Source organism: Epinephelus lanceolatus, chromosome 9 (assembly GCF_041903045.1).
Source record: "Epinephelus lanceolatus isolate andai-2023 chromosome 9, ASM4190304v1, whole genome shotgun sequence".
Taxonomy (NCBI): domain Eukaryota; kingdom Metazoa; phylum Chordata; class Actinopteri; order Perciformes; family Serranidae; genus Epinephelus; species Epinephelus lanceolatus.
Genome location: NC_135742.1, coordinates 37223710 through 37238846, shown reverse-complemented (window position 1 = coordinate 37238846; position 15137 = coordinate 37223710). Strand labels below are relative to the sequence as shown.

Genomic DNA, 15137 nt, shown 5'->3' with positions numbered 1-15137 from the left:
CCAGAAGGAATTTTTTAGGAATTTAACAGCTTAACTGACTGTTTTAAAGCATTTTGAAAAAAAAGAGAAGAAAACAATAATAATAATTTCTAAAGAAAAGAAATAATGCGTATACCAGGGGTTCTCAAAGTTTTGATGACTGAATGTCATTTTAGGTTTTAGGGGAGCCAACACATAATAAAGGGCCACTTTGACTATGACTTTTTGACTGAATTTTTGGACAATGTTATGACATACTAACACTTCAACAATAAACAAAAAAAAACAGCCTACATAACACTCATGTTACACCTACTTTTCCACTTTTTGGGCATGAAATAAAGAACAGTATTTGACATTAATTGTAGGTAATGTACTGTGGCTGTGCTGTGTTAAGTAGAGCACATGGTGAGTGTGAGTTTGGTAATTTTTTAACCTGTAGGTTTTTTCACATCCAATAATTATTTAAGCGCTCATGAAGTGAAAAAAAAAGTTTATTATAATTATTTACAAAATGTACAAAACAAAATGTACAGAAAGGAAGTCAAAACTGTCATTTAAGTTGTCACACTGACAAATAAAATGACAACATCAGCACTAGGAGCGTCTTATCCTCTTGAAAATCCTGAAAAATAGACAGAGGGACACCAGGTCGTTAAAGTCTAACTACAAGTCCTGTGTTTTACCTGAACTTGTGCAAACATCTACGTTACAGTCATTCATAATGAAATACAACAGGCCACTTTCACTATAAACTGAATTTCTGTGTTTTGTGACCGAAAAACAAAACAAAAATGTATATTTAATTTGCAGGCTGTGATTACATTACCTTAAAATTATGTTACAAATTAATGGTTCAATAATATCAAAAGTGAATTATTGATCATGCATGTACTTCATCTTTGAAAATTCCAGAAACGCTAGAATGACTTTTGCTTGTAAACATTTGATTTAATTCAGGTACAGACAGGTCATTGTTGTACAAATATTAAAAAAATCTTCCTCACCAGGAGAAACTGTATCCACCAGAAATGACCAAGACAACCAGTCCTATTAATGCAACAGCAGACAGAGATGAAACCCTCAGAACATATGATGTACCTGGAACAAAGAAATGCAGTGTGTTAGTAACTGGCAATTAGCGCTTTCTAAATCTGATTGTTTTTGCATTTTTAATACTCAGTTGCTTTCTGGTGAAACTTTAGAATATTGTAACAAGGTAAAATGTCATCTCCCAAAATAAATCTAAATCCAAAAATCATAACTTTAAAATGACACTAGCGTCTGGGTATTTTGGCCAGTGAATTACCTCTTACTTTAGCCCACAGGACACAAGAACTTTTTAAAGCCTAGGAGAGAAAACATTCAGATAATTTAACAAGTAAACTGCAAAGTCGGGTGCAGTTTAATTTATTTTATTGTACAGTAGTCGCACCCACCGATTTCCACTGACTGACAACTCGTAAGATGATATAATAGTTCCTGCCATTCTCCAGTGGTGCATTAAAGAAGCCTCCATAGTAAAGTCCATCCCCCACAGTAAAGTTCATCTCTGACCTGACATGTCTCAAATCAATCTGAGCAGTGATATACTTGGTTGTGGACTCTACTTCACTTGAGGGTTCTGAACTTGCAGAGGAGGAACAGTCAAATACCAGAATCCCCTCTACAGGAAGCACAAACACCTGGTACAAACTGCAAAATGAAGAACAAAAACAATCACGTATTTTGAAGGTGCCACATTTTAATTTGAATAGCCTATTTAAAGGATATATTCATTTGGGATAAACATTTGGGTAAACAGTTTTTGTAAATGTTTTCTTTTTTTAATACACCATGATCTCATTTAGTAATTAAATCAGTATATCACAATTGATTTTAAAATAAATAATAGGTTATTATCTATATGGCAATAAATATGATGATTCAGTGCAAATTATAGCTTGACGGATACTGGATTTTTGTGGCTAAAATTTGGGAGAAAGAAAGAACAAAGTGTTTCACTTATTATTTATTTTATTTTTGTTTATATAGGAAAATAATTAAAGTAACATTGGGTGTGTTACAGTTAAAACTGTGAGCAAGATGGCATATACAGTAAGACTCAGAGGCTGCAGGTCTGTCCTTCTATCAAATAGTGTTTATATGCATGTTTGACATGTGCAGTAGAAGTTATTGCTCCAATGTATAATGGGATCTTGTTCTAAATTTAAGTGTGGGCCTTAGTGTGAAAAAATATCTGACCATAATGGTTTTTGTAAGGTGGTACAGGAATGAGTGCATGTGAAATTGATCTAGTGATTTCTTCTTGTGTTGTGTGTTGGAAGTAGAGCAGTAATTGTAGGGTTGGAGTTGTTTTAGATCTGAAAGTAAAATCTAAAGGCAAGGTTATTTGTGCAGTGCAGTGGTGAGTCCAAGAGGGAAGGTTTCCATGGATCATGTAAGCCCTGTTGTATAGTCTTGCTATTGATTCAGTGGTTTCCTTTGTGGTGACGGACCAAATTGGGTGACAGTAGGATATTGTTGAGAGAATATTTGCATGTAAATATGTGTCCAAAACAGTTGGGGTGAGATATGGTCTGATCTTGTTATAGACATACAATTTCTGATTGAGCTTATTTGTTAGGTTCTGAATGTGGTGTCAATAAGTAAGATGTAAGTCAAGAAATACAAGAAGATATTTGTAGGTTTCTGTGACGGTTAGTGTTTGATTTGCAAAATGAATAGGGCCAGATATGAATATAGGTTTCTTAGGGGAATGGAAATACATAAATTCTGTTTTCTTGACATTGATAGATTTGTAGGTTTCTGTGACGGTTAGTGTTTGATTTGCAAAATGAATAGGGCCAGATATGAATATAGGTTTCTTAGGGGAATGGAAATACATAAATTCTGTTTTCTTGACATTGATAGTTAGATGATTATGTAGTTAAGATCAGAGGATAGTTTTGAGTTTAAGACATCACAGTTTGGATCAGAGATAAAAAAAATACAGTGTCATTTGTGTATAGTAGACAATTAGAACACTTGCACACATTAAAAAGGTCATTGATGTAAAGGAGAAAGAATAAAGGACCCAAAACGCAGCTTTGTGGAACTCCCTCATTACAAGTTAGAGGGGGAGTTGTTACAGGGGCATAAATATAAATCTTAATAATGATCTCTTAGATTAGAAGATACATACTAAACAGGACCTCTTACTGTGTAAGAGCAACATCACACATTAAATTTACATTGGCGAATTTTTGCTTCCCCTTCACTTTCATTCAAAGTGTCAGCTACTTATCAGCCAATATATGCACTGGTACAGATATACCTGCAATAAGCTAATATTGACGAATGTACTGACCCGGCTGATTTATTGATTCAGCTCAAGCCCTAATACCAACTTTTATGTGGTGTTTACACTGCCTGTTCAAGGTGGGAATTTCATGCTGTTAAGCTGCCTGACTGTGCTTTATTAAAGGTACAATCGCAGAACTGGGGGGGACAGAGTTGTCTCTAACTTTTAAGCCGGCAGCAGAGGTAGTAACAGCGCTAAAACAACATCTGTGTAAAAATGGACAGCAGGCAGGATGTGACCATGGATGGCATATGTGTAATGTTTTAATGACGTGTTATGTGTGTGATCTAAAGCCAAGAGATTTAAAAAACAACTGTGAGCAGTTAGCAGCTAACTCAGAGAGTAAGAGCAGCAGCTGAAAATGCTGCAAACTGGAAAAACAATGAGGTCTGGGAGATCCTTAATCTCCACACAAATGCTGAGATCAGCTGCCATATAACAGAGATTGAGTTCAGCCTTGAAAACTGAATGGGAAAAATTTCATATCCTGCCTGTTGAATGTAGCTGTTTATGTTAAGGGTTTTGTCCAGAATGTACAAATGAGTTATGAACTTCCTTTTATTATATTGTTTCATTAAAAAAATAAAATAAAATTGTGATTTGTTTTTAAGTAACTGCACAGCAAAGTCTATGCATTCATGGGCCAATCTGAGTCAAGTATTTATCAAAGCTGCAATGATTAGACTGACTAGTAAAGATTCAGCCAACATGATAAATTGGGGACTTTAGTAGGTCATTTGAAGCATGAAGGTGTATGACTGTCTATATTATCTGACAGGGTTTTAATTTCCCCCGTAACCTATAGAAGAACAGAAGAGCTGATCACATATCCAGGTTGTTACCTTATTGGGTCCAGTGTACTGGGTGATCTGCGTAGCCTCAAAGTTGGTACAGGAGTCTCAAATTCTCTATAGTAGACAACCGGTGCTGGAGGCACTGTCAAATGTTATTATGCTCAATATAAAGAAGAATGCATCACATAAAATACAACTGTATCAGTCCTAAATGTTTTCAGAAAGCTGATATCTCAGGGCTTCATTTTGATGCAGGAAAACATTTTGTCAAAGTAGAGTAAATATAAGAGTTAAAAGGATACCTGGTAAACTGGTGTTCATGGTGGTAGTGGCTGTGAATCTGGCAGACACTGCAGTGATGAAGATGCTGTAGTTTGTGACTGGAAGCAGGTTAAGACAGAGTTCCAGCTGATCAGCCTTAGAGCTCAGAAACTGCTTCCTGTCATCATAAAAAGACCTCTGATAGTCTCTGGATCCTATGTATGTCACCTGGAATGGTTACATTGAATGTGGAGTCAGTCAGGGTCACAAAATACTCCACAGATAGGGGTAGAAAAAAAACAGTGTGGAGTCATCCATAGACAAATTCACATATAACCAGACAATAAGGTTAAGAAATTATCGAATGCACCTATAGTATCCTATGCTGGAAACCAAGTACGTACAAATAATGGTAAGATAAAGATTAGATAAATAGCAACTGCAGTGAAAGAAGTCTGATGAAATATCCCATTACCTTGTATTGTTCTGTATCCTCCTCATACTTCTCTGCCCTCCAGTGCAGACATCTTTCATTGACAACAAATAGGTGATTGATAGGTGGCTTTATTTCTGTAATAGATATGGGAATGAAAGGAGAGTGATGATACACCAAATGTGCTTACAAATATATCCACGATGCAAATCAGTGATATCACACAAGCATCATACTTATCCAGATGCGTTAATTACTTGAGGCCAAATTAACATTTCAACATACAGATCTTCCTGGTGGGGTTATGTTGACTTGTTATGTTCCTACTCACCTATGCATCTCAGTGTAGCTCTCTGCCACACTCCAGAGCTGCCACACACAGAGACATTGCTGCCTCTCCAGCTGTGATATCCATCCACACAGCGGTGGATCACAACACTCCTGTTATGCCATGCCACCTCTGATTTGGCAAGGAAGGGAACAGGGCCACATTTGGCTGGGAAAACAATAACAGTGATTTGGTTAGCTAAGTGTAGCTAACAGCCAAACATTGTTTAAAGGTACTGGATCATAAAACAAACCAAAGGCAAGAATTTGTCAAAAGATCGGCACACTGTATGAAAAGCTCCCAGCAATTTTAATTGTGCAAAGATTCAAACTGATATCTTTGTCAGGCATTGTCAAACTGTGTCGAAATGTTGCAAAATAAAAATAGCTGGGAGCTTTTAATATAGTGTGCAGATCTTTTCTCTGAATCTTGCCTTAGCTAATTGATTTCAAGCATTGTGGTGCCTTATAAGCATGATTATATACAGTATATTTCTTCTTCAGTATCTTTGCTAGGTTCCCAGTGCCCTCCACTGAAAGAGTCATCAGGTGGTAAAAGCCATTGCTGAGTGAAGGTAAATAAATCACATCCTCAGCACTGGGTTAGCAGTGGATCGACCCATGAAATAAATGTAAGCACAACTTGAGATAACGTCAATGTTTCAATACATGATTCACCTAAATTTGCTTCCAGGCCTGCAACAAGCACAGAACATAGAGCCCAAGCAGAAACATATAATGGAGCCTCCAACCACAACTTAAACAACATCGATCTGAGCAATTATCAGTTGATTACCAGATAAATAAAAGCATTAACAAAAAATATCAATAGCATGTAAAAAAAATTAAAATAAAATACAGTCCAAATATAGAGATTAGTACTGTACCTTTACACTTTACTGATACTTCACCCCACTGTCCTGATTGTAAACATGTTGAAATATTATTTCCACTCTCCTGATAAAATCCATCCATGCACTCATACACCACCATGCTTCCCGGTCTACTGGTGCCATCCCACAGGAGGTTAGTATGGGGGAGGGTTAGTGGGGGGCCACAGCTTATTTCTGCACACAGACATGATTTAGCACAGACTGTGTGCTAATAGGCATGATATATAACAACAACAACAAAAACAACAACAACAAAAACACAGATAGCACAGTCAAATCTTAGATGGCAGCTGAAGAGGAGATGCAGCATAATGAGAACAAGCACAGTATGATAATATCCATGATCTAAAGCAAGACTTTTACTTTTTGGGAAATAAACTTATTTGCCTCCTGACAGGGAATTTTAGCAACAGCATTGCCAGATGGGAAATGTTAAACTACAGTACCAGAGGCTTAAAATTGTCATATTTTGCAGAAAAGTGTTGTTGTGAGTCATTACCATGAGACCAAATAATTTCACAAAACGTATTTTTGACATATAAATCAGGCAAGCTGACGGAGCTATGATGTGTGAAACGGGGTATGAGTCCATAGGACCATCAGTCTGACACATATTGCTATAGCCCACTATGTAAAAATTTACAACACGATCCAAAGCCTTTTCATATTCTGAGCAAGTTAAATTAATAACTAGGGTAACTAGTGCATTCTTAACAACTTTAACACAGCATGCCATAGTAAGAAAGAGATTCAAACGCAGACATAGAATTCATATTTTGTTATCCTGACCATGTCGGGAAATTATTTAAATAAGACAGCACAGACTAAAACTAACTACAAATTTTAAGTGTCAGAAATTTGTAAAATTGTTGTACATTTTTTGGCTTTATTGGTTGTGCATTGTACAGAGGGCAAAATTATCATAAAAAATACAGTAATTATCTGGCAGTAACATCTGGCATCCTTGCTCAACAAAAAATGCACATTTGTGTATTTCCCAAAATGTTCAAAGCATTGCTATAAATATTTTGTGCTAATTGCTGCAAGTATTGTAAAATCTAAACAATTAATCCATATATCTGTCATCAGACATTGCACCTTCACACCATAGATCAATATCCTCCCACAGTCCATTCTCTCCACAACTTGAGTAGTTTCTCAGGCTCTTGGTGTAATATCCTTCCTCGCATTGGTAATACACCAAACTGCCAATGTGTGATGTGCCATCCCAAAGCATTTTAGCATGAGGTTTAAAAACAGGCTCTTGACAATTGATTTCTACAACAAAAAGACAGCAAGTCATTGTAGATGCTGAAATGTTTGATGATGACACTAACATTCATATTGTTTGAAAACAGTGTGCAAATCATGATGGATTGCTAACATTTGAGAGTGGCATTATTACTTTTATTGGATGCAAGTAATCCGATACTATATAATAAACTACTAATATATTAGTATAGACTGATGTCGTTATCACCTTGACAGAGCAGAGAGGCTCCATCCCATTCTCCACTGGCAATACAGACTGATACATTTCTCCCTCCAACACTGCCATATCCAGACTTACACTGATAAACAACCTGAGAGCCCACAGTGGAGATTTTATCCCACAGCATGACTGAATGAGGGATGGGTGGGGGCACACCACAGTCAACCTCTACAAGGATTGAAATAACAATATTCAATTGAGTGACAACATCTTTTATTTGAAATAGGACAACAACAATGCCAACTACAGCTTTAATAACATTTTGGAGCAAGTTGTTACCTTTGCATGAGATGTTTGGTTTTGTCCAGTAACCATTTATTGTGCACAGTGACATATTATTTCCTCTATTGTGATCAAATCCTAATTTACAATAGTAAGTCACTGTGCTTCCAGGGGTGGAGCTGCCATTCCACACTTGCCCAGTGTGAGGCAGTAGAGGAGGATCCCCACATAATATCTCTGGGACATGAAATGATGCACATAGAGGGGTTATACAGAATTAAACATCAACATTTTGAGTGCATAACATACAAGTTCTGCTCTAATCCATTCTTAGCACTTTGATAAAAGTGGTAGTTGTGATCACATGACTCACACAGGTGATCTCTCTTATGTTGATTAGCTCTTCTCAGGACTGTGTGGCCATGCGCAGACTAATTGGCAAGGACAAGTTAAAAAACACCAGGGTAGGGTGTGCAGGCTTCTATCATTTTATTAGTAAAACATGTTTGAAAAGAAAACCATTTCAGAGGTTTTAGTCATTGTTTGAATCACCTTGGCATGACAGAGTTGGGGGAGTCCACTGACCGTTTGCATTACAGATCGATACGTTATGTCCTCCTTTGTTATAAAAGCCTTTTTTACAAACATAGAGCACAGTGCTGCCAGGGGTTGGATCACTGTCCCACACCTGCTCAGTGGATTCAATTATAGGAGGACTTCCACACGAAGTCTCTACAAGGAACAACATACATATTCATGTAACATGAACAAAAATTTTAGTTTTCTCAATTCAGGAAGTTAGAAGTGCAAAAATTAAAAAAAAAAAAAAGTTAAACAAAAAACAATCTGAACAGTGGTTGTACCTTGACAGAGCACAGGCGGTCTCTCCCACTGTCCACCAGCATTACAGATGGATACATTGCCCTTTCCAACATTATGATATCCAGAGTTACACTGATAAAGCACCTTGGAGCCCATCCTCGTGCTCTTATTCCACAGCATATGAGAGTGAGGGAGGGTCGGGGGAGAGCCACAGTCAACCTCTGAGGGCCAAAGCAGTGACATGCTGCGTGAAACCATATTCACTGGAAAATCTCTGTTTGGCAGGTCAGGTTCATGATCCTGTGCTCAGGAAACTGGTTAAAAACTCACTGAAAAGCTGCGCTGTAATACGTGGGAGAGTCAATACATTACCATGCCCTTCAGGCTGAAAGGAGAGGTTCATGATGTTTCAAGTCTAAAACAATATTCACATGGCCATGATAGCATTTAAACAGTTCATCCTTTGCATAGTGGCTGCGAAGAGGTCCCTTCCTAATGTGATTGCGGTGGAGCACAATATTCACAGTCCTATTGTTTTATGACGGACTTTAAAATTTGTTAACCTATCCCTTAAAAACCACCCATCATGTTTGCCCTTTATTTATAGGTACTGGTAGCTGGCCCCGTAGTGGAGTGACTTGTCATAATAAAAAAGATTAAACCTAATATGTGGTTGTGTACCGAATACTGTGTGTGAGTTCTCAGTGAGGCTGTAACCAGTTGGTATTACATACTGTCTGCTGGGGCTGGATGATAAACCTAATTTTGGGAATTACAGATAGTTATTGTTAGTATTTTCAGTTTCACTTGTGCTCTTCCTACTATGACAAGTCAAAATGTCTGCTGTGAGAAAGGCCCGTTGCCCAAAAAATGTGTTGGCATTGCATCTTTCCGCAAACCACAGATAAGTTGCACTTGCAAGTTATTATGTTGCAGATACGTTACATCTTCACAATTTATCAGTGCTGTGGTTACTGTGTGCTTAACGTTAGGCAAGAACACTTGGTTATTGTTATCAAAAGATCATGTACTGACTTAAAATACCCAGTTTTGGGAGGACAGTATCAACAGCAAAAGCAGCAATGTCTCTATTAAAAAACAATTGCTTTTGGTAGCAGCTTTGCTGCTGACAGGTTGTGACAAAATACCCACATCTGGAGCACAAGGAAAAAACAGAGAGGGTGCTAAAACAGCCATGTTTGGAGCCTAAAAAGCTGCTGGGAACACTGTAATGACTCCTTTAAATACAACCAGTTTTGTTTGTTGGTGTCATACAGGGGTCTGCAGCTTAGCAGACTTCTTGCCAAGGTGACAAGCTGTCCTCCATCCCCTCTACCTCCAGATGACAAAACCAGCCTAGATGTTACATCACCTTACAAACTATGATACATATAAAGCCAGCAAATGTAAGGTATTTGTGGTTTGCAGAAACACACAAACATTCTCTTCTGGCAACTGAGCTGCAATAACAATGCTGATGGAGGCGCTAGAAGAAAAGTTAATGGATCATTAAAATTATTGTGCTTCATCCTGAGGGGAAAAATGAATGGCTGTACCAAATTTAATGGCAATCCAGATACTTCAAGGTGGATCAACCAACACACAGACAGCTAACATGGCTAAGTTATCGTTACATTTTTTTTTATTATGATGCAGTTTATCAAGTTAAATGTTACAATTTAACGATATAGATTTGAAAATATATACATAAAAAAAACCTACAGTGTGTTTCATATTTCCCTTAGAAAAACTTGATTGGCACTGTTAAGAACGACTGAAAAGCCAAACAACTATTACCAGCACCTACGAGCAGAGAAAGCAAAGCAGAGTTGCAATTTGCTGATGAATAATCCTTATAATGCTAAAAGGGAAAATAAGAGCTGTGGAGAGAGGCAGATTGTTTTTTTTTGCTTGGGTTTTGTTACCTTCACAGACCATAGTGGGTCCTCTCCACAGTCCATTAGCTCCACACACAGAGCTGTTGTCTCCACTCCTCCACACAAAGCCTTCATCACAGACAAACATGGCCACACTGTCGTATGTGGTCCCTGTGACTGACAGCAACACTGTGTCCTCCACTGAGGCTGGCTGGCCACAGTCAACCACTGAGTGGGACAAGAACATACAAAACTCAAGATTAGCTCAAGCTGTTTACACACTGACCACACAAACAGCATGGACTTCACATTCAGCAGGTACTGTCACTTTTATACCCGCCAGGACCAAACTGAGGGTACACATGGAGTACAAATACACAAAATACACAGTAGGAATGTATGATCTTCTAAAGGGTCAGTGTGCTTATCCAAATCCCATTAATGCAGTTTTACCTTTGCAGGAAGCCTTGTCTCTTTGAGGGTTGAAGGGCTCCACTCCATTGTGGACTTCATATCCCAGCTGGCAGCTGCACTCAAAACTGCCGTCAAGATTCCTGCATAGACCTCCCTCTCCACAAAGGCCTGTGATCCTGCACTCATCAACGTCTGCACAACCAATGGTAAATGAGCGTTTGACATAAAATCCATAATGTCACCCACTTTGTAAGGCTTGTTTTACAGGCAAAACAAGCTGTTGCATATACTTAATGTTGTCATCTCTCATTATTAGTGGATATATTTTAATCTCTTATGTAGTTTGATGCCTTTAAGAGCCCTGTAAAAAAAGACCCAGGCCCACCCTAAACTCACCCTGGCAGTGGGTTCCATCATTTGGGATAAAGGTGGTCATGTTGTTAGAAGGGCTGTAGCCAGCCAGGCAGGTACAGTAGTAGCTGCCATAAGTGTTATGGCAGGTGGTGTGTTGTCCACAGATCTTAGTTGCTCCTATTTGACACTCATCCTTATCTGGAAGAAAAAAAATACACTTAAACATAGAAGAAAAGGAGTTGAAATCATTAATGTTATTAATTCCATCTGTTTTCTAGTTTGACAATTCAAAATGTCTTCTGTAAAAAAGGACTGGCATGCATTTTTTACAGACATTCATAGTCCCCAGCAGATGAATTCTACTGTCCTCTAAATTTTCATCTTGAACATGATGTTGAACTCATTTTAGTTCATAGGTCACATGCAGCCAATCTTGATGTCAAGTGGGCTGAATTAGTTTACCATTGCATAATAACCTATAAATAACAACACCCCCAAATGTTTCCCTTTCTTTTAGGGAAAATGACATTCTGAAAATGTCCATCCATTTGAAAAACAGATGAACTGAAGCTGCAAAATGTTCAGTATCTTAAAACATGATCACAGTAAGTATTAATTGATTTTCTATCACTGATTATGATTAGATATTTGCTAAACTAATGACATTCCCATCACCTCACCTGTACTTTGTATGTAGTGCTAATGAACAAATGTTAGCGTGAATAGTGAATAATGAACCTGGTACAGCCCAGTGACCAGAAGAAAATGTTGACATGTACATTTCTGCAAACCATGGATACATTGTATTTGTACATTTCATACATATTATATGTAAAGTGATGTAGTATATAAGCTAACTTTGTCATCAGGAGGTGGAGGGGATGGTGAATGGGGTGACACTAGGTGAGACACCTGCCATTGGTGCAGACTACTGCAGAACATTGTTTGAGACCAACAAACAAAAAAGGTTGCTTTTCAGCAAGACATCGCTGTGTTTTTAGCGGCTTTTTAGCCACCAATACGGCTGTTTTTTTGAGCAACCTGTGGTTGTGTTTTCTGCTTGGATGGTGCCACGCAGAGCAGTTGGTTATTACAGTGACAGTGCTGCCTGGATTGTGCCATCAGAACACCCCAGCGGTTTCTGTGCCTAAACATAACCACACGTTGACCATGGCGTTGTTGAAACATAAAGTTTCAGTGTATCCCCTACATAATAACCTACAAATGCAATGTATCTGTGATGCCAACATTTTTTTCTGGCAACTGGGCTGCATGGTAATAACTCCTTAAAAACCTAGAAGCTTGATAAATTCAGCTTATTCAAATTAAACCAAATCAAACAATGCTGCTTTTGTATTTATCCACTTTTAAATTTTCCTTATACTGAAATGTGTTTTAACATGGCTCTGGGAATAAAGGACAACTTAACATCTGCATGGTAGCACTATCACTGTGATCATATTAGCATGCTGACATCAGCATTTGGCTGTGCCTGAGTACAGCCTCACAGAGCCACTAACATGGCTGTGGACTCTTATTTGGCCACTTAGGGAGCTGTAAACAGAACCCTGACACACGGACAACACGGACCATTATTAGCATTCATATGGAGTTGTGTTTGTTGTAATTGTATTCACCTGACAAAGTCTAATATTCACCTTTAACTTTCTTTTGCTGTGTACCACCCCTTGAGGGAAATATGTGGCTCCTTAGCTGTCAAATGCTCCATTATGTTCACTATCTAGTCACTAACTTGTCTGCTGTTTGGAGCTGAGCAGGTGGCGTGCTGCGTATTTGTGTTTGTGGACAGCTGCCTGCTGCTAATGAGAGAGGTGAGACTGAACCCAAACAGTAAAGATAGGGGTTTTGATTCTCTGTGGGTACAGCTTTCACATATCACATAGTAATTTGATCCATTATTAATACAAAAATATGAATTAGAGCATCAGATAAATTCCTTTATAAAACTTAGAAGTCATTATTGAAGCTCAGTCTGCAGTTCACAATGCGAATCCCTTTCCTCATTAGAAAAAAATGAAGGTTGAGATGAAAAGAATTCATTTAGCTTCACATGACAAACACACTTCAAAAAGTTTTTTCCTACCTTGACAATGGGTTCTTCCATTTCCGACAAACCCATACTTGCAGTTACAAACTTTGCCGGAGCCACCTGACTTGTTGTCACATATGGCATTTGCATGGCAGGTGGCACACACATCTAGGTTCTGGCCTTCTGTTGGCATCTCTGAGAGGATAGAAAGACCATCCATCAGTCAGTATCTTCAGAGGTTTTTCACCCCTTCTCCAATTGTCAGTAAGATTATAAAAAAGAAGGAGTTATATCAAATAATCACAAAATGTGAATGGTGGGACAACACATTGTTATCAGTATTCTCACCTGCAATGACACAAAGTAGAAAAACCACGATCATTGCTCTGTTTCTCTCGTCCATCTCGAGAGTCTTCCCGTTGCTCTCTTCACTTTACCAGATGCTCAGCCTCCTCATCCCCATCTTCTTTTTTTCATTTTTTACTTCCGTCTTCCGACCATGATGACACTGAGCGTGTCTGATAAACAGGGGAATGGGTGAGCTGAGGTCACTCTGAGAAATAGCTCCTTTTCTCAATGGTCTTCTTGCAGTTGGTGGTTTTGTGGCTTAATCTGTCATTCCCTGACACATTCAGTTACACTTCACATGTGTTGATACGCTCAGTGCTCACACTGGTGAACTGCACACTCATGCTGCAGTGTCTGATAACGGCTATATTTGGCCTAACAAACCTGTTGGATGCCTTCTTACAAGCACTGTGGCATTTAAGATGTCTTTTAAAAGCGCATTAACCATATCATTAGTATATGTATAAAACCAAGACAGCCAGGTACGAGAATTTAACTAGATAGCTTACATCAAGTTAATATTAGTAATAGTATAGTAATAATATTAGTGACAAACATACGATTGTAGACCAAACATTTTATGAATATCATGGTGCAACCTCACCTTTTGTCTATATTTAAAGTAGTTTGTAACCCTTGTTTAATTAAATGTTACTTTATTTACCCTTTTGATTATAATCCAGAAATGTATGTTTGAAGTCAATGAAACCAACATCCCTCCTCATCCTAAAACAGGGTCTGTGGTGGGTGCTGAGGGGGTGTCAGTTGGTGTGCTGTGGGAAGGAGAGATAAGTGTGGTGGGCTGCTATCTCTCAGCCCAGCATGGTCCTTAGTGGGGGATCTCCATCACTCAAACCAAAAAGCTACCGCCTCACACCACTGCCTGCTGGACTGGACTGATTAACCCCAGTCTGTCCCTCAGAGCAGGCAGCCCCAAAACTGCCTATGTCCCAGCCCAAATCTTACTAGAACTGGTAATTATGCAGTCAGTGCAAATAAAAGTTGTTTCAACCGTTATTTCAAACCAAAGTCAGCAGGAAGCTATGGTTATTTGGCCATGTTTTTAATTTTAGAGCTAAACACTGTGGTATTTACTGCATGTCCAAGAGATCGTTGAGTAGTAAAACTTCCTGGCAGGACTGCACTTCTTATCTGCAGGACTTTCTTAGTGTCTGTTGCTATTCTTGCTAATTACCCAGTTCAGAAGGAAACCATGAAACCTCTAGTTCAGTCAGAAATGCTTACATCAGGGAATTGATCATTTGTAGCAAATGGTTTTAGAGTTAGATTTGAAAGGAGGGGCGGTGCTTCTTAGGAAGCTCTCAAATACACTTCATCATGATTTTGTTGGAAAAGTTAGTCTTTTAATAGAAACATAAATGAACGTGCTTTTTTTTATTATTACTAGTCCATACCCATTGAGTGCACAGTTGCCCACGTACAGTTTCACATGGTGTGTGTTTGGGATACAAGTCATAGGAAACTGCAGATTAAATAGTCAACTGAACCCATTAAGAAGAGCAATGTA

General features: G+C 38.4%; 1 protein-coding gene across 4 annotated transcripts; it reads right to left on the bottom strand.

The window, feature by feature from the left end:
• Positions 1-455: 455 nt before the first annotated feature.
• On the bottom strand, positions 456-14060 carry susd1 (sushi domain containing 1). Of its 4 annotated transcripts, XM_033618523.2 has the most exons (19): positions 13610-14054; positions 13316-13456; positions 11254-11409; positions 10897-11049; positions 10492-10671; positions 8608-8787; positions 8297-8476; positions 7802-7981; positions 7511-7690; positions 7129-7308; positions 6025-6204; positions 5142-5306; positions 4853-4947; positions 4419-4605; positions 4165-4258; positions 1419-1674; positions 1289-1328; positions 987-1080; positions 456-604 (listed from the first exon to the last, which is right to left on the bottom strand). In XM_033618523.2, exons 1-19 carry the CDS (start codon positions 13662-13664, stop codon positions 577-579), a joined length of 2724 nt encoding a protein of 907 aa, XP_033474414.1. In that variant the 5' UTR covers positions 13665-14054; the 3' UTR covers positions 456-576. The 4 variants fall into 4 exon arrangements, 3 of the variants coding, with proteins under 3 accessions (XP_033474414.1, XP_078027057.1, XP_078027056.1); XM_078170931.1 differs by having other exon boundaries at positions 4165-4249; positions 7511-7981; positions 13610-14060; XM_078170930.1 differs by having other exon boundaries at positions 7511-7981; positions 13610-14056.
• Positions 14061-15137: the final 1077 nt, after the last annotated feature.

Coding starts and splice junctions, on each gene's coding strand:
- susd1 (XM_078170930.1), bottom strand. CDS start 13,664: ATGGACGAGAGAAACAGAGCAATGATCGTGGTTTTTCTACTTTGTGTC. Junction 5,307..6,024: donor AGTATCAGTAAAGTGTAAAG/GTACAGTACTAA, acceptor TTGTTTTCCCAG/CCAAATGTGGCCCTGTTCCC. Junction 4,259..4,418: donor CATGAACACCAGTTTACCAG/GTATCCTTTTAA, acceptor AACATTTGACAG/TGCCTCCAGCACCGGTTGTC.